Raw genomic sequence first — 21800 nt, forward strand, 5'->3', positions numbered from 1 at the left:
GGAGGCATCATGCTGTGGGGATGTTTTTCATCGGCAGGGACTGGGAAACTGGTCAGATTTGAAGGATTGATGGATGGCGCTAAATACAGGGAAATTCTTGAGGGAAACCTGTTTCTGTCTTCCAGAGATTTGAGACTGGGACGGAGGTTCACCTTCCAGCAGGACAATGACCCTAAGCATACTGCTAAAGCAACACTTGAGTGGTTTAAGGGGAAACATTTAAATGTCTTGGAATGGGCCTCCTGTATCTCAGTTGGTAGAGCATGGCGCTTGCAACGCCAGGATTGTGGGTTCGATTCCCATGGGGGGCCAGTAGGAAAAATGTATGCGCTCACTAACTGTAAGTCGCTCTAGATAAGAGCGTCTGCTAAATGACTAAAATGTAAATGTAATGGCCAAGTCAAAGCCCAGACCTCAATCCAAATGAGAATCTGTGGTATGACTTAAAGATTGCTGTACACCAGTGGAACCCATCCAACTTGAAGGAGCTGGAGCAGTTTTGCCTTGAAGAATGGGCAAAAATCCCAGTGGCTAGATCTGCCAAGCTTATAGAGACATTCCCCAAGAGACTTGTAGTTGTAATTGCTGCAAAAGGTGGCTCTAGAAAGTATTGACTTTGGGGTGGTGAATAGTTATGCACGCTCAAGTTCTGTTTTTTTGGCTTATTTCTTGTTTGTTTCACAATAAAAAATATTTTGCATCTTCAAAGTGGTAGGCATGTTGTGTAAATCAAATGATACAAACCCCCCAAAAATCCATTTTAATTCCAGATTGTAAGGCGACAAAATAGGAAAAATGCCAAGGGGGGTGAATACTTTTGCAAGCCACTGTATGTGGAAAAAGTAATTGCCACCCTACACTCTTTAATTGGTTGTGCCACCTTTAGCTGCAATGCTTCCTGTAGTTGTTGATCGGTCTCTCACATCGCTGTGGAGGCATTTTGGCACACTCTTCCATGCAGAACTGCTTTAACTCAGCGAAACTTGTGGGTTTTCGAGCATAAACTGCTCGTTTCAGGTCCTGCCACAACATCTCAATCGGGTTTAGGTCGGGTCATTAACTAGGGCATTACATACAGTGAGGGAAAAAAGTATTTGATCCCCTGCTGATTTTGTACATTTGCCCACTGACAAAGAAATGATCAGTCTATAATTTTAATGGTAGGTTCATTTGAACAGTGAGAGACAGAATAACAACAAATAAATCCAGAAAAACGCATGTCAAAAATGTTATTAATTGATTTGCATTTTAATGAGGGAAATAAGTATTTGACCCCCTCTTAATCAGAAAGATTTCTGGCTCCCAGGTGTCTTTTATACAGGTAACGAGCTGAGATTGGGAGCACACTCTTAAAGGGAGTGCTCCTTATCTCAGTTTGTTACCTGTATAAAAGACACCTGTCCACAGAAGCAATCAATCAATCAGATTCCAAACTCTCCACCATGGCCAAGACCAAAGAGCTCTCCAAGGATGTCAGGGACAAGATTGTAGACCTACACAAGGCTGGAATGGCTACAAGACCATCGCCAAGCAGCTTGGTGAGAAGGTGACAACAGTTGGTGCGATTATTCGCAAATGGAAGAAACACAAAAGACCTGTCAATCTCCCTCGGCCTGGGGCTCCATGCAAGCTCTCACCTCGTGGAGTTGCAATGATCATGAGAACGGTGAGGAATCAGCCCAAAACTACACGGGTGGATCTTGCCAATGATCTCAAGGCAGCTGGGACCATAGTCACCAAGTAAACAATTAGTAACACACTATGCCGTGAAGGACTGAAATCCTGCAGCACCCGCAAGGTCCCCCTGCTCAAGAAAGCACATATACAGGCCCGTCTGAAGTGTGCCAATGGACATCTGAATGATTAAGAGCAGAACTGGGTGAAAGTGTTGTGGTCAGATGAGACCAAAATCGAGCTCTTTGGCATCAACTCAACTCGCCGTGTTTGGAGGAGGAGGAATGCTGCCTATGACCCCAAGAACACCATCCCCACCGTCAAACATGGAGGTGGAAACATTATGCTTTGGGGGTGTTTTTCTGCTAAGGGGACAGGACAACTTCACTGCATCAAAGGGACGATGGACGGGCCATATACCGTCAAATCTTGGGTGAGAACCTCCTTCCCTCAGCCAGGGCATTGAAAATGGGTCGTGGATGGGTATTCCAGCATGACAATGACCCAAAACACACGGCCAAGGCAACAAAGGAGTGGCTCAAGAAGAAGCACATTAAGGTCCTGGAGTGGCCTAGCCAGTCTCCAGACCTTAATCCCATAGAAAATCTGTGGAGGGAGCTGAAGGTTTGAGTTGCCAAATGTCAGCCTCGAAACCTTAATGACCTGGAGAAGATCTGCAAAGAGGAGTGGAACAAAATCCCTCCTGAGATGTGTGCAAACCTGGTGGCCAACTACAAGAAACGTCTGACATCTGTGATTGCCAACAAGGGTTTTGCCACCAAGTACTAAGTCATGTTTTGCAGAGGGGTCAAATACTTATTTCCCTCATTAAAATGCAAATCAATTTATAACATTTTGACATGTGTTTTTCTGGTCTCTCACTGTTCAAATAAACCTACCATTAAAATTATAGACTGATCATGTCTTTGTCAGTGGGCAAACGTACAAAATCAGCAGGGGATCAAATACTTTTTTCCCTCACTGTAACTTGAAATGTGATGCTTTTCAGCCATTCTGATGTAGACTTGCTTGTGTGTTTTGGATCATTGTCTTGCTGCATGACCCAGCTGTGCTTCAGCTTCAGCTCATGAATGTATGGCCTGACATTCTCCTGTAGAATTCTCTGATACAAAGCAGAATTCATGGTTCCTTCAACGATGGCAAGTCATCCAGGACCTGAGGCAGTAAACATCCCTAAACCATCACACTACCACTACCATGCTAGGCCGTTCGTATGAGGTTCTTACTGTGGAATGCAGTGTTTGGTTTTCGCAAGACATAACGGGACCCATGTCGTCCAACAAGTTTATTAAATAAATGACAGAAATCACATTTTTGTGTTATTTGTTCGCTCACGTTTCCTTTATCTAATATTAGGTTTTTGTTCAAGATCTGATAACATTCAGTGTAAAAGAATGTGCAAAAATAGAGAAAATCAGGAAGGGGTCAAATACTTTTTCACGTCACTGTATCTGAAGAACCGCAAGACACATTCACTCCCGCCAGGGACCTGAATTTTCAAGCAACTATGGAATTTACAATGTCTCTTTTCAATGTTTTCTAAAAAGGTTGCGGCTGCAGTAAAGAAGATCATTAGTGACAGAATAATAATAAGGATAATAATGAAAAATACAGGTGTTTACAGGTGTTTTATCATTTTTACCCACCAAAGCATTTACTTTGGTTTGTCGCCCGATCCACAAACACTTTGGAGGAGATGACATTACCGAAAGGCAGGAACATCTGCATCAGCTCGCCATCCCCAAACTCCTGAGGGAGGTGGTAGATGAACAGGTTACAGCCCTCCGGCCCTGCACACAGAGAGAGAAAGGAAAGTGGGATTGAGAGAGGAGGGGACGGGTGGGATGGGAGCTTCGGGTCGTTGTCATGCTGGAAGACCCAGCCACGACCCATCTTCAATGCTCTTACTGAGGGAAGGAGGTTGTTGGCCATGATCTCGCGATACATGGCCCCATCCATCCTCCCCTCAATATGGTGCAGTCGTCCTGTCCCCTTTGCAGAAAAGTATCCCCAAAGAATGATGTTTCCACCTCCATGCTTCACGGTTGGGATGGTGTTCTTGGGGTTGTACTCATCCTTGGGATCCTCTATTTTTGTCTCATCAGACCACATGACCTTCTCCCATTCCTCCTCTGGATCATCCAGATGGTCATTGGCAAACTTCAGACAGGCCTGGACATGCACTGGTTTGAGCAGGGGGACCTTGCGTGCGCTGCAGGATTTTAATCCATGACGGCGTAGTGTGTTACTAATGGTTTTCTTTGAGACTGTGGTCCCAGCTCTCTTCAGGTCATTGACCAGATCCTGCCGTGTAGTTCTGGGCTGATCCCTTACCTTCCTCATGATCATTGATGCCCCACGAGGTGAGATCTTGCATGGAGCCCCAGACCGAGGGTGATTGACCGTCATCTTGAACTTCTTCCATTTTCTAATAATTGCGCCAACAGTTGTTGCCTTCTCACCAAGCTGCTTGCCTATTGTCCTGTAGCCCATCCCAGCCTTGTGCAGGTCTACAATTTTATCCCTGATGTCCTTACACAGCTCTCTGGTCTTGGCCATTGTGGAGAGGTTGGAGTCTGTTTGATTGAGTGTGTGGACAGGTGTCTTTTATACAGGTAACGAGTTCAAACAGGTGCAGTTAATACAGGTAATGAGTGGAGAACAGGAGGGCTTCTTAAAGAAAAACTAACAGGTCTGTGAGAGCCGGAATTCTTACTGGTTGGTAGGTGATCAAATACTTATGTCATGCAATAAAATGCAAATTATTTACTTCAAAATCATACAATGTGATTTTCTGGATTTTTTTTTTAGATTCCGTCTCTCACAGTTGAAGTGTACCTATGATAAAAATTACAGACCTCTACATGCTTTGTAGGTAGGAAAACCTGCAAAATCATCAGTGTATTAAATACTTGTTCTCCCCACTGTATATGGGACTAATGTTGTTGACTCATCCTATACTTGTATTTGTGGCCAAAGCATGAATTGGAGAAAAACAAAACACTTCAAAAACCCCACCTCAAACTTTTATCTGAAACAGACCGTTTAAAAAATGCTTGTTATTTCTTCATACAGGATTATGTCATCATCCTGAGGAGGATGAGCTGGCCAATCAGCAGTCTACTAACATGAATATGTTTAATTACTGGTATAAGAGCGTTGTGCCAGTAACCGAAAGGTCGCTGGTTCTAATCCCCAAGCCGACTAGGTGAAAAATCTGTCGATGTGCCCTTGAGCAAGGCACTTAACCCTAATTGCTCCTGTAAGTCGCTCTGGATAAGAGTGTCTGCTAAATGACTAAAATGTAAATGTAAATATGCCCACACCATTCTGTTTTTGGCGTAAGCACATATTATTCCAACACAGAAAATCTGCTTTTTAAAATACTTAATAAAACATTTTTTTTAAGGAAAAGTGAATCACTCATATTGTAATTAATTAAAGGTCATATTTCATAGAAATATGGATAGGGTTGGGAAACCCTGCTCTATGGCTCTACAGCTGGCACGTGCCTGGCAGGGCGAGGTGGAGGGGGAGGGGGGGACGAGGAGGGAGGTGACAGCTGTCAAACACAACTGTCACTGTGCCAGACTCTCTACACGGGGACCACGTGGCACAGAGCGCAGAACAGAGAGCAACAACAGAAAGTTATTGAGAGCTACAGTGTCCTCTATACAGTGGGGGAAAAAGTATTTAGTCAGCCACCAATTGTGCAAGTTCTCCCACTTAAAAAGATGAGAGAGGCCTGTAATTTTCATCATAGGTACACGTCAACTATGACAGACAAAATGAGAGAGAAAAAAAAAATCCAGAAAATCACATTGTAGGATTTTTTATGAATTTATTTGCAAATTATGGTGGAAAATAAGTATTTGGTCAATAACAAAAGTTTCTCAATACTTTGTTATATACCCTTTGTTGGCAATGACACAGGTCAAACGTTTTCTGTAAGTCTTCACAAGGTTTTCACACACTGTTGCTGGTATTTTGGCCCATTCCTCCATGCAGATCTCCTCTAGAGCAGTGATGTTTTGGGGCTGTCGCTGGGCAACACAGACTTTCAACTCCCTCCAAAGATTTTCTATGGGGTTGAGATCTGGAGACTGGCTAGGCCACTCCAGGACCTTGAAATGCTTCTTACGAAGCCACTCCTTCGTTGCCCGGGCGGTGTGTTTGTGATCATTGTCATGCTGAAAGACCCAGCCACGTTTCATCTTCAATGCCCTTGCTGATGGAAGGAGGTTTTCACTCAAAATCTCACAATACATGGCCCCATTCATTCTTTCCTTTACACGGATCAGTCGTCCTGGTCCCTTTGCAGAAAAACAGCCCCAAAGCATGATGTTTCCACCCCCATGCTTCACAGTAGGTATGGTGTTCTTTGGATGCAACTCAGCATTCTTTGTCCTCCAAACACGACGAGTTTAGTTTTTACCAAAAAGTTCTATTTTGGTTTCATCTGACCATATGACATTCTCCCAATCCTCTTCTGGATCACCCAAATGCACTCTAGCAAACTTCAGACGGGCCTGGACATGTACTGGCTTAAGCAGGGGGACACGTCTGGCACTGCAGGATTTGAGTCCCTGGCGGCGTAGTGTGTTACTGATGGTAGGCTTTGTTACTTTGGTCCCAGCTCTCTGCAGGTCATTCATTAGGTCCCCCCGTGTGGTTCTGGGATTTTTGCTCACCGTTCTTGTGATCATTTTGACCCCACGGGGTGAGATCTTGCGTGGAGCCCCAGATCGAGGGAGATTATCAGTGGTCTTGTATGTCTTCCATTTCCTAATAAATGCTCCCACAGTTGATTTCTTCAAACCAAGCTGCTTACCTATTGCAGATTCAGTCTTCCCAGCCTGGTGAAGGTCTACAATTTTGTTTCTGGTGTCCTTTGACAGCTCTTTGGTCTTGGCCATAGTGGAGTTTGGTGTGTGACTGTTTAAGGTTGTGGACAGGTGTATTTTATACTGATAACAAGTTCAAACAGGTGCCATTAATACAGGTAACGAGTGGAGGACAGAGGAGCCTCTTAAAGAAGAAGTTACAGGTCTGTGAGAGCCAGAAATCTTGCTTGTTTGTAGATGACCAAATACTTATTTTCCACCATAATTTGCAAATAAATTCATTAAAAATCCTACAATGTGATTTTCTGGATTTTTTTTCTCAATTTGTCTGTCATAGTTGACGTGTACCTATGATGAAAATTACAGGCCTCTCTCATCTTTTTAAGTGGGAGAACTTGCACAATTGGTGGCTGACTAAATACTTTTTTTCCCCACTGTATGATGAAAATTACAGGCCTCTCTCATCTTTTTAAGTGGGAGAACTTGCACAATTGGTGGCTGACTAAATACTTTTTTTCCCCACTGTATGTTCTTTAATGCAAGGCCGACAGACAAGTTCCTTACTTTTTCCTCCTTCCACTTTCCCCTCACATTTTTGCGGTAATGCTGCAATTATTTGGTTGTAATTTTGGGTAGAGCAGATATTTCCACATTTTTTTGTTAGCTGCATGTGCGACATAACTCCACCATTCCTACTGATAATATCATTTACGAAGATTATACTTTTTTTTTTTTTTTTCTCAATGAATAACGTTTTTTTTTATCAATTAGTATATTTGAGTTTAACCACAATATTTGTTGCAATATTTGTTCTGTCATTTCTGGAGGATTAAATTGAAATTGCAACCAACTTTCTATGGCTTGTTTTAGAAATAGTGATATTTGGGAGATTATTTCCTTTTCAAATACCTGAAAGTGAGGGGTTGTAATCTGAATAAAGGGAAAATGTCCCTTCTTGAACATTGGGTGAGACAATCTTACTAGTTTGCTAGAGAACCAGTTCGGATTTAAGTATAATTTTTGTATGACTGAAGCTTTTAGTGATAGGTCTAATGCTTTAATATTTAATAATTTCTGTCCTCCTAATTCATATTAATTATATAAATAGGCCCATTTAATTTTGTCTGGCTTGCCGTTCCAAATAAAATGGAATATGTTTTTCTCATATAATTAAAAAAACTGTTCGCTAGGCATAGGCAAGACCATAAGCAAATAGGTAAACTGGGATAATACTAAAGAGTTAATCAGTGTGATTTTTCCACAAATTGACAGGTATTTACCTTTCCATGGTAGCAAGATCTTATCTATTTTTGCTAACTTTCTATTACATTTTTTTGGAGTGAGATCATTTATTTCATTTTGGATATGTACACCTAGGGTTACTACATGATTTTAACCCAATTTATAAGAGATTGTCCAAAATGGAAATGCTCCAGGCATTTATATATAAACCCCAGTCGTACTTTATGAAATGCCTTTTCGAAGTCTGCTATGAATAGTAGGCCTGGCTTCCCAGATTTTTCATAGTGTTCTATTGTTTCCAGTACTTGCCTTATATTATCTCCAATGTATCGCCCATGTAAAAAACCTGTTTGATTAGAATGAATAATGTCCGACAATACCTTTTTAATTCTATGCGCTATACATTTTGCTAGTGGTTAAAACATGCTAATAATGGTCCTCTGAGTATATCAAAAAAGGTTTGGTATACCTCGACTGGTATGCCAACCAACCCTGGAGTTTTCCCGGACTTAAAGTCTTTAATTGCATCCAGAAGTTCCTCCTCTGTAATTTCACCTTCACATGAGTCTTTCTGTATGGCTGTTAATTTTACATTATCAATAGAAAAAAATCTCTACAATTAGCTTCAGTTAGAGGAGATGGAGGCGACTGAAACGAAAACATATGCTTAAAGTACTTTGTTTCCTCCATTTTTGGTAGCATTCCTATGTTGAAGATTAAAAAATAATTTGGTGCATTTTTCCCCATATTCCATCCAGTTTGCTTTATTTTTATAAAATATTACACTTAATCTTTCTTGAATAAGTTTCTCCATTTCTTTTTGTTTTCCCTCTAATTTATTCTGAGCCTCTATCTTACAGTTTTTATTGCTATCTACAGTGGGGGAAAAAAGTATTTAGTCAGCCACCAACTGTGCAAGTTATCCCACTTAAAAAGATGAGAGAGGCCTGTAATTTTCATCATAGGTACACGTCAACTATGACAGACAAATTGAGAATTTTTTTCTCCAGAAAATCACATTGTAGGATTTTTAATGAATTTATTTGCAAATTATGGTGGAAAATAAGTATTTGGTCACCCACAAACAAGCAAGATTTCTGGCTCTCAAAGACCTGTAACTTCTTCTTTAAGAGGCTCCTCTGTCCTCCACTCGTTACCTGTATTAATGACACCTGTTTGAACTTGTTATCAGTATAAAAGACACCTGTCCACAACCTCAAACAGTCACACTCCAAACTCCACTATGGCCAAGACCAAAGAGCTGTCAAAGGACAACAGAAACAAAATTGTAGACCTGCACCAGGCTGGGAAGACTGAATCTGCAATAGGTAAGCAGCTTGGTTTGAAGAAATCAACTGTGGGAGAAATTATTAGGAAATGGAAGACATACAAGACCACTGATAATCTTCCTCGATCTGGGGCTCCACGCAAGATCTCACCCCGTGGGGTCAAAATGATCACAAGAACGGTGAGCAAAAATCCCAGAACCACACGGGGGGACCTAGTGAATGACCTGCAGAGAGCTGGGACCAAAGTAACAAAGCCTACCATCAGTAACACACTACGCCGCCAGGGACTCAAATCCTGCAGTGACAGATGTGTCCCCCTGCTTAAGCCAGTACATGTCCAGGCCCGTCTGAAGTTTGCTAGAGTGCATTTGGATGATTCAGAAGAGGATTGGGAGAATGTCATATGGTCAGATGAAACCAAAATAGAACTTTTTTGTAAAAACTCAACTCGTCGTGTTTGGAGGACAAAGAATGCTGAGTTGCATCCAAAGAACACCATACCTACTGTGAAGCATGCGGTGGAAACATCATGCTTTGGGGCTGTTTTTCTGCAAAGGGACCAGGACGACTGATCCGTGTAAAGGAAAGAATGAATGGGGCCATGTATCGTGAGATTGTGAGTGAAAACCTCCTTCCATCAGCAAGGGCATTGAAGATGAAACGTGGCTGGGTCTTTCAGCATGACAATGATCACAAACACACCGCCCGGGCAACGAAGGAGTGGCTTCGTAAGAAGCATTTCAAGGTCCTGGAGTGGCCTAGCCAGTCTCCAGATCTCAACCCCATAGAAAATCTTTGGTGGGAGTTGAAAGTCTGTGTTGCCCAGCGACAGCCCCAAAACATCACTGCTCTAGAGGAGATCTGCATGGAGGAATGGGCCAAAATACCAGCAACAGTGTGTGAAAACCTTGTGAAGACTTACAGAAAACGTTTGACCTGTGTCATTGCCAACAAAGGGTATATAACAAAGTATTGAGAAACTTTTGTTATTGACCAAATACTTATTTTCCACCATAATTTGCAAATAAATTCATAAAAAATCCTACAATGTGATTTTCTGGATTTTTATTTCTCATTTTGTCTGTCATAGTTGACGTGTACCTATGATGAAAATTACAGGCCTCTCTCTTCTTTTTAAGTGGGAGAACTTGCACAATTGGTGGCTGACTAAATACTTTTTTCCCCCACTGTATCTGTTCTGTTAGACCTTCTATTTCCTTTGTTAGTGTGGACTCTTTTGACCTAAATTGCTTTTGTTTTCGAGATGAATACTGAATTGCATGGCCTCTAAAGGCACATTTAAAGGTGTCCCATACAATAAGGGGATTTGCTGTACCTATGTTATGTCGGAGAAAATCAGTTATAAATTCCTCTGTCCTAGTTAAAAACAAGTTATCATCCAATAGGCTTTGATTAAATTTCCAATATCCTCGCCCACGTGGAAATTCAGTAAGAGTAATGTATATGCCAATTATATGATGGTCCGACCGCATTCTGTCCCCTATCAACACTTTTTAAACTTTTGGTGCCAACGAGAATGACATAAGAAAGTAGTCAAGACGACTAGCTTGATTGAGTCTCCGCCATGTATCTCACTACATCAGGATATTTAAGCCTCCATATATCTACTAGTTCTAATGTATCCATGACATTCACGATTTCCTTAAGAGCATGAGGGTGATTGTTTGTAGTGTGATTTCCTTTACGGTCCATTGAGCTATTTAAAATGGTATTATAATCTCCCACCATAATAATAGAGTCTTGAATTGCTTGCAAGGTCAATAATTGATTATATACATTTTCAAAGAAGTGTGGATCATCATTATTTGGTCCGTAAAGGTTGGACCTTCATGTCTTAAAGTAATGATGGATTGTCGTTTCTCTTTGCCTATTTGAGCTGTTCTTGCCATAATATGGACTTTGTCTTTTACCAAATAGGGCTATCTTCTGTATACCCCCCCCCCCCTACCTTTTAAGAAGGCACACCTGTTCATTGAAATGCATTCCAGGTGACTACCTCATGAAGCTGGTTGAGAGAATGCCAAGAGTGTGCAAAGCTGTGGCAAAGGGCGGCTAAGGGTGGCTAGTTGAAGAATCTCAAATATAAAATTTATTTTGGTTTGTTTAACACTTTTTTGGTTACTACACGATTCCATATGTGTTATTTCATAGTTTTGATGTCTTCACTATTATTCTGCAATGTAAAAAATAGTAAAAATAAAGAAAAACCCTTGAATGAGTAGGTGTGTCCAAACTTTTGACTGGTAGCGTATGTAGAACAAGTTTTGATCTCAGATGATGTTATTTTCTCAAATGGCAACCTATTCCCTATACAGTGCACTACTTTTGACCATAGCCCATAGGGGGGCTTTGGTCAAAATTAGTGCACTATGAAGGGAATAGGGTGCCATTTGGGACGCAAACATTATTCCCATATGCTTCATCGACCCTCCACCGGGGGGAGCCAGAGTCCCAAGCCAGTGTCATCCAGCACACAGGTCAATGAGTTCTCCCTCCACATGGGCTGATTATAGCAAGTCTACCGGTGTGCATCTCTCTCACTTGCTTTCTCTGGCTTTCTTCCAGGACAAAACAAACTGTTAAATGCAGCGGGTGGCTGTCCTATCGCCTCTGACTACAGAACATTGGCTGTTTCCCAACGTATCTACATGTTAAATTGCCACCAGCAGGTGATCAACTGCGCACGGCCAACATTTGTTATTGTATGTCATTTCCTTGTGTCCTTTCCTAGGTGATGACAGCTCTTGCACATCAGTGTGGATAAAGGATATAAGCTATTGAGGTGCACCCCTCATGTAACATTGAGGCAGACTGCATGGAAGTGCTATGAAAGGGACTGGTGATTTGCTAGCTGTGTACGAGCCTGGAGAAAGCAAAAAATACTAGCCACTTTAACACTTAGTTTGATCAGATTGGCATAGACCATGGTTGGTGTGTGTGTATGCCTCACCTTCTCTCTGCTGTTGTGGGATGATAGGAGGAGGCTGGGGAAAGGCCTGGCTGATCTGGCCATATGCAGCAGGGTAGGCTGCTAAGACACACACACACACAAACAGATCAGATAACACTCAAAGGCTGGAGAGAGCGAGCACCCACTCCCACACACCTACACACCCACTCACGCCGTGCACAGCAATATGTACACACACCAATTTATTTGATAAGATGCTAAGACTGTTTTTACACACACACACCTACATATCAGATTATGTATACACACACACCATGTGAAAGTGACATACCTGCATACTGCTGGACTCCAGTGTATGCCTGCTGTAGGTGATCTGCTGCTGTAGGACTCTGAGCTGTTGAGTCGAAGAGAAGGAGAGAGAGAGAAAGAGAGGTGGAGAAATAGAGAGAAAGGACGAGAAGAGTAGGAAAAAACAGTAAGGATGGGAAGAGGCAATGAAAAAGGAGGGAAAGAGACAGAGAGGGAGATATGAAGCAGTTAGACAGGGAGTCACATGCTGTGTTTGAGCGTGAATGGCAACTTAACTTCATTTCTCCTGTCTCTCACCCTTTTCTCTCGAACAACTGAGCAAAAATGACACAGTCTGAGACTGGCTATATTTCCCCACACACACAGACACCAATTTGAACAGTTTTAATGACCAGATTGACCACTATAACACGGCAAGAATAATGTAGATCCACCCCCTCCACACAAAAACTCCTAGCTTTCCTCCCCCAAAACCACAGGTACTATAGGACATCCTTGTGTGGTGCACATGTTTGGACCAAGTAAACACACCCACATTTCCACCATGAAGCACCACACATGCACATACTGACACACACGGGGGGGTGAATGGGTACCTTCAGAGAGAGAAGAGAGGTAGCAGCCACCCTGAACCCCAAAACAACTCCGCTGAGCCAAGCCGTTTTTCTCAGAGTCCTCTCTAAAAACCACCTCCTGCAACACTGGAAAGAGATCGTTAATTTTTGTTGTTAATTTGACCAATGCTAGTGCTGGCCACAATAAGTCCTACAGCAGTATTAATACACGCTCCTCCGGCTCAGCAGCTCCAGAGACGTGCTCCAAGTCCGACCATCAACTATCTGTCATTTGAGCGTAGGAAAATTGATAATGAGCATAAAGAGAGAAGAATACACTTTTAGAACTGATAGTTGATCGAATGGTGGAAAAATGAATGCAATTAATTGATTATTGAATGTTATGATGTACACAGCTTTGTAGTACCAAAACGTACACACCTTCTGCTCAACAAACTCGAAAACGAATCGTTTGGGGGGCTGCAGTTCGCAAACGACATTCTGTTTATCACCCTCATTCATGGCAGTCAAGCAAGGCATTCCGCCAAGAGTCGTTTACAATCTAGTCCAGTTGCGGCCACAACTAGACCTCATTTCCAAATGTATCAAGAAATAATCTTATTTGTATGCCTAGCAATCAACAAATGTTAATTGTTTAAAGCACACGTTTACAAGTCTCAGTCACAAATGACAGCTCCTAATAAGAACCCTATGGTGAACGACAACATATGAACAAGAGGCTTGTAGAATCATGACTCTTTCGAGTTTCAGTTCATCGTTAGTCGGTGAGAGGTCCTGTGTGCTCTGGGCATTGCTGATTCAAATGAACAAAATTAGTCAAAAGATTTGTTCTTTTGACTGAAGGAGTCGAAAAGATCAGAGTCAATAAAAAGAGCCGAACATCCCATCACTACTAGCTAACTGGCAAGCACAAAAACAGTTAACAACTTCGGTAGTACAGAAAATGGCCCATCGCCCTATGGTGGCGAAAGTAAGAACTGACAGAAATGCACAGTCAAAGAGGAGAATAATTATTTTGTCAAGGATTTTCTTTATTTTTTATAGACGCATACTAAGACAAAATAAACTTGACACAGTGTGTAAATGATTACACATTAGTGCAGGAAATGAAGAAATTGATTAAAATGCTGGAAGTGAATGATGAAAATAAACAATGAACTATGCAAATGAGCAAAAGATGTGTGCATTAAGGAAATAGACGCCTGGCTCAAATAGAAGCCTGTCTTCAATAAACGGCGGTTGTGTTAAGAGATTTAAGCAAATAAAAGCCTGGGCTACTAATTTAAGTTTTACGGTAACTACATCAGCCTTTGGGAATTCAAAGATTCAGGTAAATGTGTAAAGTTGGGTAATATATAACAGAGTGCCTTTGGAAAGTATTCATACCCCTTGACTTTTTCCACATTTTGTTACGTTACAGCCTTATTCTAAAATTGATTAAATAGTTTTTTCCCCTCATCAGTCTACACACAATAACCCATATTACAAATAAAAAAACGGAAATATCACATAAGTATTCAGACCCTTTACTCAGTACTTTTTTGAAGCACCTTTGGCAGCGATTACAGCATCAAGTCTTCTTGGGTATGATGCTACAAGCTTGGCACACCTGTATTTGTGGAGTTTCTCCCATTCTTCACTGCAGATCCTCACAAGCTCTGTCAGGTTGGATGGAGAGCATTGCTGCACAGCTATTTTCAGGTCTCTCCAGAGATGTTAGATCGGGTTCAAGTCAGGGCTCTGGCTGGGCAACTCAAGGACATTCAGAGACTTGTCCCGAAGCCACTCCTGCGTTGTCTTGGCTGTGTGCTTAGGGTCGTTGTCCTGTTGGAAGGTGAACCTTCGCCCCAGTCTGAGGTCCTGAGCACTCTGGAGCAAGTTTTCATCAAGAATCTCTCTGTACTTTGCTCCGTTCATCTTTGTCTCGATCCTGACCATTCTCCCAGTCCCTGCCGCTGAAAAATATCCCCACAGCATGATGCTGCCACCACCATGCTTCACCGTAGGGATAGTGCCAGGTTTCCTCCAGACGTGACGCTTGGCATTCACGCCAAATAGTTTAATCTTGGTTTCATCAGACCAGAGAATCTTGTTTCTCATGGTCTGAGAGTCTTTAGGTGCCTTTTGGCAAACTCCAAGTGGGCTGTCATGTGCCTTTTACTGAGGAGTGGCTTCCGTCTGGCCACTCTACCATAAAGACCTGATTGGTGGAGTGCTGCAGAGATGGTTGTCCTTCTGGAAGGTTCTCCCATCTCCACAGAGGAACACTAGAGCTCTGTCAGAGTGACCATCGGGTTCTTGGTCACCTCCCTGAATAAGGCCCTTCTCCCCCGATTGCTCATTTTGGCCGGGCGGCCAGCTCTAGGAAGAGTCTTGGTGGTTCCAAACTTCTTCCATTTAATAATGTTGGAGGCCACTGTGTTCTTGGGGACCTTCAATGCTGCAGACATTTTTTGGTACCCTTCCCCAAATCTGTGCCAACACAATCCTGTCTCGGAGCTCTACGGACAATTCCTTTGACCTCATGGCTTGTTTTTTTGCTCTGACATGCACTCTCAACTGTGGAACCTTATGTATACAGGTGTGTGCCTTTCCAAATCATGTCCAATCAATTTAATTTACCACAGGTGGACTCCAATCAAGTTGTAGAAACATCTCAAGGATGATAAATGGAAACAGGATGCACCTGAGCTCAATTTCGAGTCTCATAGCAAAAGGTCTGAATACTTATGTAAATATTACAGTTTTACATTTTTTATATATTTGCAAAAATATCTAAAAACCTGTTTTCGCTTTGTCATTATGGGGTATTGTGTGTAGGTTGCTGAGAGAGAAAAAATATTTAATCAATTTTAGAATAAGGCTGTAACGTAACAAAATGTGGAAAAAGTCAAGGGGTCTGAATACTTTCCGAAGGCACTGTATATTATACATGGCTCTTGTTCTATCCATGTACTGCATGTAGGCCTACTGTATATGTCAATAATTGGTTGCACCTTGTGTGCTTTGTGGCGATTCTGCGTTCTACTCTCCATGTGTTAAGCCAGTGCACATTGTTGCGAATGTGTGTAGGGCAGCCCCCGAAGTGACTCTTCTTTTCACTGAATGCAAGAATTTCCTCTGTGTTGTCTTAGGAATTCATTGATTTCGTTGATCTTGCCAACCCCCATTGTCTCACCTCTGAGAAGCAGAGGTTACATCCTGTAGGTCTGTCTGATTTGGCGGTTAACTTTAGAGTAATACTATTGGTCAACAACTCAGATGTTGAATCCAAACAACTCAGATGCTTATAAATTCATTGTTCTTTCTCTTATTTGTTCCTGACTAGCTGTGGAGAGATACCTACATAATCTGCTTCTCAGTGGTGAGACAATGGGGGTTGGCAAAATCAACACAAAGAATGCTGAATTCCTAAGACAACACAGCGGAAATTCTTGCATACAGTGAAAAGAAGAGTCACTTCGGGGGCTGCCCTACACGTGTATCACAGCGAGTGTGTGTTATCTTTAAATATCCTTTAGCACGTATGTGTCCTCTGCAGTGTGTGTTGTGCTGAATGCTTGTGGTGTGTGGATGGGTGGTTGTGGGGGGCTTACCAGGATAGGGGTGTATCCCGTTGGTGTACACAGCTTCGGTAGGGGGCTGCCCGTTGGACTGATGGGGAGGCATCCCAGTGAAACCATTCACACTGATGGGCGAGGGGATACTGGTCACTGTGGGGGCGCCAATACCAGGGGGGGTACTACCACCTGGCAGAAAGAAAGAAAGAAAGAAAGAAAGAAAGAAAGAAAGAAAGAAAGAAAGAAAGAAAGAAAGAAAGAAAGAAAGAAAGAGATGAGCAAGGGACATTGTCAGTTGTCAGGCCAGTTAACTGACAAAGTTTGGTCTGACAACTGACCACTGAGGGTGTTTTTTACTGACAACTAAGTCCCCCCGACAGCTGATAATATCTTAATATGGTTGCCTGACAGGTGGAGAAGTTAATCCCTTGACCCCTGGCCTCACCTGACGTGGGGGTCATGTGCCCCCCTGGGAGGCCGTTGATGGTGGCCATGTGCTGCATCTGTGCAGCGGCAAAGGCTGCCATGGGGCTAAGGTAGCCCCCCTGACCTACTGACGCCATCAATGCTGCCTGCTGCTGCTGCACCTGCATGGGGAGATGGCGCGAGAGTGAGATATGGGGAGAGTGTGACTTTCTTTATTCTGCACATATTGAAAAAAAATTGTACTTCAGCTCATATTTTACTTTGTGTGTGTGCACTTGTGAGTGTGTGTACTTGCTTGTGTGTGTGTGTGTGTAAATTACTGTATACAGTGGGGAAATGTAGTCAGCCACCAATTGTGCAAGTTCTCCCACTTAAAAAGATGAGAGAGGCCTGTAATTTTCATCATAGGTACACGTCAACTATGACAGACAAATTGAGAGAAAAAAAATCCAGAAAATCACATTGTAGGATTTTTTAAGAAGTTATTTGCAAATTATGGTGGAAAATAAGTATTTGGTCACCTACAAACAAGCAAGATTTCTGGCTCTCACAGACCTGTAACTTCTTCTTTAAGAGGCTCCTCTGTCCTCCACTCGTTACCTGTATTAATAGCACCTGTTTGAACTTGTTATCAGTATAAAAGACACCTGTCCACAACCTCAAACAGTCACACTCCAAACTCCACTATGGCCAAGACCAAAGAGCTGTCAAAGGACACCAGAAACAAAATTGTAGACCTGCACCAGGCTGGGAAGACTGAATCTGCAATAGGTAAGCAGCTTGGTTTGAAGAGATCAACTGTGGGAGCAATTATTAGGGAAATGGAAGACATACAAGACCACTGATAATCTCCCTCGATCTGGGGCTCCACGCAAGATCTCACCCCGTGGGGTCAAAATGATCACAAGAACGGTGAGCAAAAATCCCAGAACCACACGGGGGGGACCTAGTGAATGACCTGCAGAGACCTGGGACCAAAGTAACAAAGCCTACCATCAGTAACACACTACGCCGCCAGGGACTCAAATCCTGCAGTGCCAGACGTGTCCCCCTGCTTAAGCCAGTACATGTCCAGGCCCGTCTGAAGTTTGCTAGAGTGCATTTGGATGATCCAGAAGAGGATTGGGAGAATGTCATATGGTCAGATGAAACCAAAATAGAACTTTTTGGTAAAAACTCAACTTCGTCGTGTTTGGAGGACAAAGAATGCTGAGTTGCATCCAAAGAACACCATACCTACTGTGAAGCATGGGGGTGGAAACATCATGCTTTGGGGCTGTTTTTCTGCAAAGGGACCAGGACGACTGATCCGTGTAAAGGAAAGAATGAATGGGGCCATGTATCGTGAGATTTTGATTGAAAACCTCCTTCCATCAGCAAGGGCATTGAAAATGAAACGTGGCTGGGTTTTTCAGCATGACAATGATCCCAAACAAGTTATTTTTTTATTTCACTTCACCAATTTGGACTATTTTGTGTATGTCCATTACATGAAATCCAATTAGAAATCCATTGAAATTACAGGTTGTAATGCAACAAAATAGGAAAAATGCCAAGGGGGATGAATACTTTTGCAAGGCACTGTATAGGCCTACTGCAGCTCTGATTGTTTATGCCACACCGGTCTGTGTAGAGTACAGGCTGAGTCGTGCGTGTCAATGCAATAGAATCCTACTCCGATGCGTTCTACCTACAACAAAATCTCTTGCATAGTTTGTTTTGTTTCGGTATGTTGCATTGAAAGTGGCCAATGTTGAGTTGATTCGATCACAATTGCCACAGTAAAGGGGAAACGTTGATAGTGTTAACAGGGAAAAATCTAGAACAGTGGTCATCAACGTTTTCTGAGTCAAAATGCAAGCTGAGATCTACTGCTAATATTTTTTTTTAACATGACTTAAAAAATGTAAGCCTATGCAACATTAACCAATTAAAAACAGTACTGTAGCAATAAGGTTTGTGCAGTAAGCTATAGGCCCAATACATTATCACCGCATTTTGTCTTTGCTTGAATTGCCCTGCTAATACATTGTTGTTCAGGCCTTTTTTAAAATTATATTAAAACATTTGAGGTAGGCTATATGAGCACAGTAAAATATATGTTGTTGTATTACTTGTAAGGCACAGCTGAGTGAGCATACAGTTAAATAATTATATTTTTATTTTACTGGGCTGATGGTGCCTGCATCTGATGGCCAGTCTCAGCGGAGGGAGAGAGCAGCAGACTGAGGGTCCGCCTCTCAACATCCCTCCGCTCTCCCTTTCCTTCACTGACACTGACCAAAAAGGGACACCGCCTTCCAGCTTATGGCGAAACTCGAGTCGCACCGCATTATTTCTGCCTCGTGCACAAATTCATGTTGTTACTCCTATGAACCGAGAAAGTGAAATGTTCCTCGATATTAAAAAAGACCCAAGCCGCTGATGACAACAACAACGCAAGCCTATAGATACACTTTCCTACTCATTCATTACTGCTGCAGTGCTTGTTGTAGCATTGAGTGGAAATAACAAGAATGCGCATTTTATGGATTCTAAAAGTGTTCAATACAAAGTGTTGACAGTGCTCAGTAAGAACTTAAACATGAACTCACTCATAAAAACAGCAGCTCTTTGCTGTATTCATTGACAGTCTCTCTCTAGTCTGGTTTTAAACGTTTTGAAATCTCACAGTATCAACTTTGCTGTAGCTTTCTTTTACGCCTGCTACGTAACTGCAGACACGGTAATATGTGCCATCCGATTGGCAAGTGGTAAGCCTATAGTGCGCTTGAGTTGCTCTCCGGGCCCGCCGGGAAAGCAGAGTTTGTACCTTCAGAAACATGAAATGGTTCAAAATGGCAACAGTTCACCTACCGCCAACAGCCTGAGACCAATCAAAAAATATAGGAACACAAGGCTTTATCATTGGGTTTTTACAGAAATGTTTGGCGATCGACTAGGAATGCCTTGGGGTCGACCGGTTGCTGACTGCTGCTGACCACTGCTCTAGAAAGTGAAGTTCAATCTCGTGCTTCTCTCTGTGGACTGATATTTCTTCTGCGTGGCAGTCCCGGGGAGCTGCACGGCAGTCTCGGGCTACTGCGCGCCCGCTCACATTCGCAGCTTAGAGGGAACATTGGTGCTTCCCCCTCTCATTAACTAACTGAAGTTGAAGGCTGACCAGGGTACTGCAGGCTGCCATTAGCAAATAAATTATCCTTATAACTTCTTCTGTGTGCAATAAAACAAATTATTGGTTCAAGGACATACATCTGGTGTATTAGAAGCAATTATTGGTACCATGATTGTCTTCTAAATGTTTTTTATTTACACTAAGATTGACCATGAAGATTTCCATTTGTCCATTCACTATAATGGGGGAACCTGTTTTCTGCTAACAATGCCTGCAGTAACGTGGTCGGCCTTGAATTTCCGTGGCTTCAATGAGAGGGGGCAGTCATTCTCCCCTGGTGTGTCCTACCTGTGCATAGGCCCCATAGGCCCCAAACTGCAGGGCCATGGGGTTGAAGATGCCCATCTGACCAGCCATCTGCTGCATGCGCCGGATGGTGCGCTCCTTATCTGTGTCGGCAAACTTCACCACCAGACTTGAGGATGCACCCTGCCACACACACACACACACAGAGAGTAAAGGAGTATATATGTTAACACATACACACACACACTACCAAGGACACACACTAGCTGATACACTCACCATATTGAATACTGAACTCACAGGCATTGTCTGGCTGCCATGTAGTGCACTGATAGCTGCCTGAGCTTCAGTGTGAGAGGAGTACTTTACAAACGCACAACCTGAGAGAGAGAGAGAGAGAGAGAGAGAGAAAAGATAGTCAGACAGTCTTTCACTACCCATGGGGCACACACCAGTTGAATCAACGTTGTTTCCATGTAATTTCAATGAAATTACGTTGAACCAACGTGGAATAGACATTGAATTGACATCTGTGCCCAGTGGGTACCCACATCATTCAAACCCACTTTCATTAGAAGTTAACTGATGAAGCCTAACGATGATGCCTACACTTACAGTATAAGCCTTACTACCACTGAAGCGTGACTATCGATTAAACCTAGTGATGAGTCTAAATGATCAAGCTCACAGCAAATATTGGGCATCGCCATGCCGTCGTTCCCATTCAACTCACTGAAGGAGCTCACTGATGAGGCTTACTGATGACTGTGAATGATCAAGCGTACAGTAATTATTGGGCTTAGTTGTGATGGAGCCTATTGATTAGTGTCAGCCCGCTGATAATGAAGTGAAGCAATGAAGCGGCACTGAAGAAGCTAATGAGGTTTACTACTGAAGCCTGCCAATAAAGCGCACTGATGTAGGGTTTTGCATTTTTCCCACTAATAGTTCAGGTTAGGATTGGGGGAGGGGAAGCTGATCCTAGATCTGTACCTATGGGAAACTTCACCCCGAGCCTGATGAAGAGGATGGTACAGCTTCCTAAAAGGTCACTGTTAGCCAGACATAAGCTATTGCCCATCTAAAGATACATGCCGGAAAGGATTCAAGGATTCTTATTCAAGGTGTCAATTGTTCAAACTCAAATAAATACAAATAAATAGATAAATAAATAAATGTCCTTAATGATATGGCGTGAAGATGAACATAACAAAGCGATGAGAAGCTGGAACCACAGGCACTGACCTTTACTGTTTCCATCAGGACCTCTAAGGATGGTGCACTCTTCAATGCTGCCGAAAGACTCGAAGAGACATCGCACATCGTCTTCAGATTGCTGCTTGTTGAGCATGCCCACAAATAGTTTTCTGTCTTCTGAAACAAAGAAGAACTGGTCATGAACAGGTATGTGTGTGCGCGGTTTGTTTGAGTGTGTGGGTCTGTGAATGTGTTCAAGTGTGCAAGGATTTATGTGTGTGTGTGTGTGGGTTAAGGGGCTCCTCTCCCT

The 21800-nt window shown here is 42.6% G+C and overlaps 1 protein-coding gene across 9 annotated transcripts in view; it reads right to left on the reverse strand.

The window, feature by feature from the left end:
* LOC121578194 (CUGBP Elav-like family member 4) overlaps positions 1-21800 on the reverse strand; it is a 155843-nt gene that overhangs the window by 10270 nt on the left and 123773 nt on the right. The window contains exons 4-12 of one of the 9 annotated variants that reach the window (XM_041892387.1): positions 21539-21664; positions 20594-20673; positions 20336-20476; positions 16892-17033; positions 16483-16635; positions 12908-13012; positions 12334-12396; positions 12042-12122; positions 3402-3485 (exon numbers count right to left, since the gene is read on the reverse strand). In XM_041892387.1, coding sequence (XP_041748321.1) covers positions 3402-3485; positions 12042-12122; positions 12334-12396; positions 12908-13012; positions 16483-16635; positions 16892-17033; positions 20336-20476; positions 20594-20673; positions 21539-21664 — 975 coding nt within the window. Of the gene's footprint in view, positions 1-3341; positions 3486-12041; positions 12123-12333; positions 12397-12907; positions 13013-16482; positions 16636-16891; positions 17034-20335; positions 20477-20572; positions 20674-21538; positions 21668-21800 lie in introns of all 9 variants that reach the window. The other 8 variants (XM_041892384.1, XM_041892380.1, XM_041892383.1 and 5 more) reach the window with 8 other exon arrangements.

This window comes from Coregonus clupeaformis, chromosome 12 (assembly GCF_020615455.1).
Source record: "Coregonus clupeaformis isolate EN_2021a chromosome 12, ASM2061545v1, whole genome shotgun sequence".
Taxonomy (NCBI): Eukaryota; Metazoa; Chordata; class Actinopteri; order Salmoniformes; family Salmonidae; genus Coregonus; species Coregonus clupeaformis.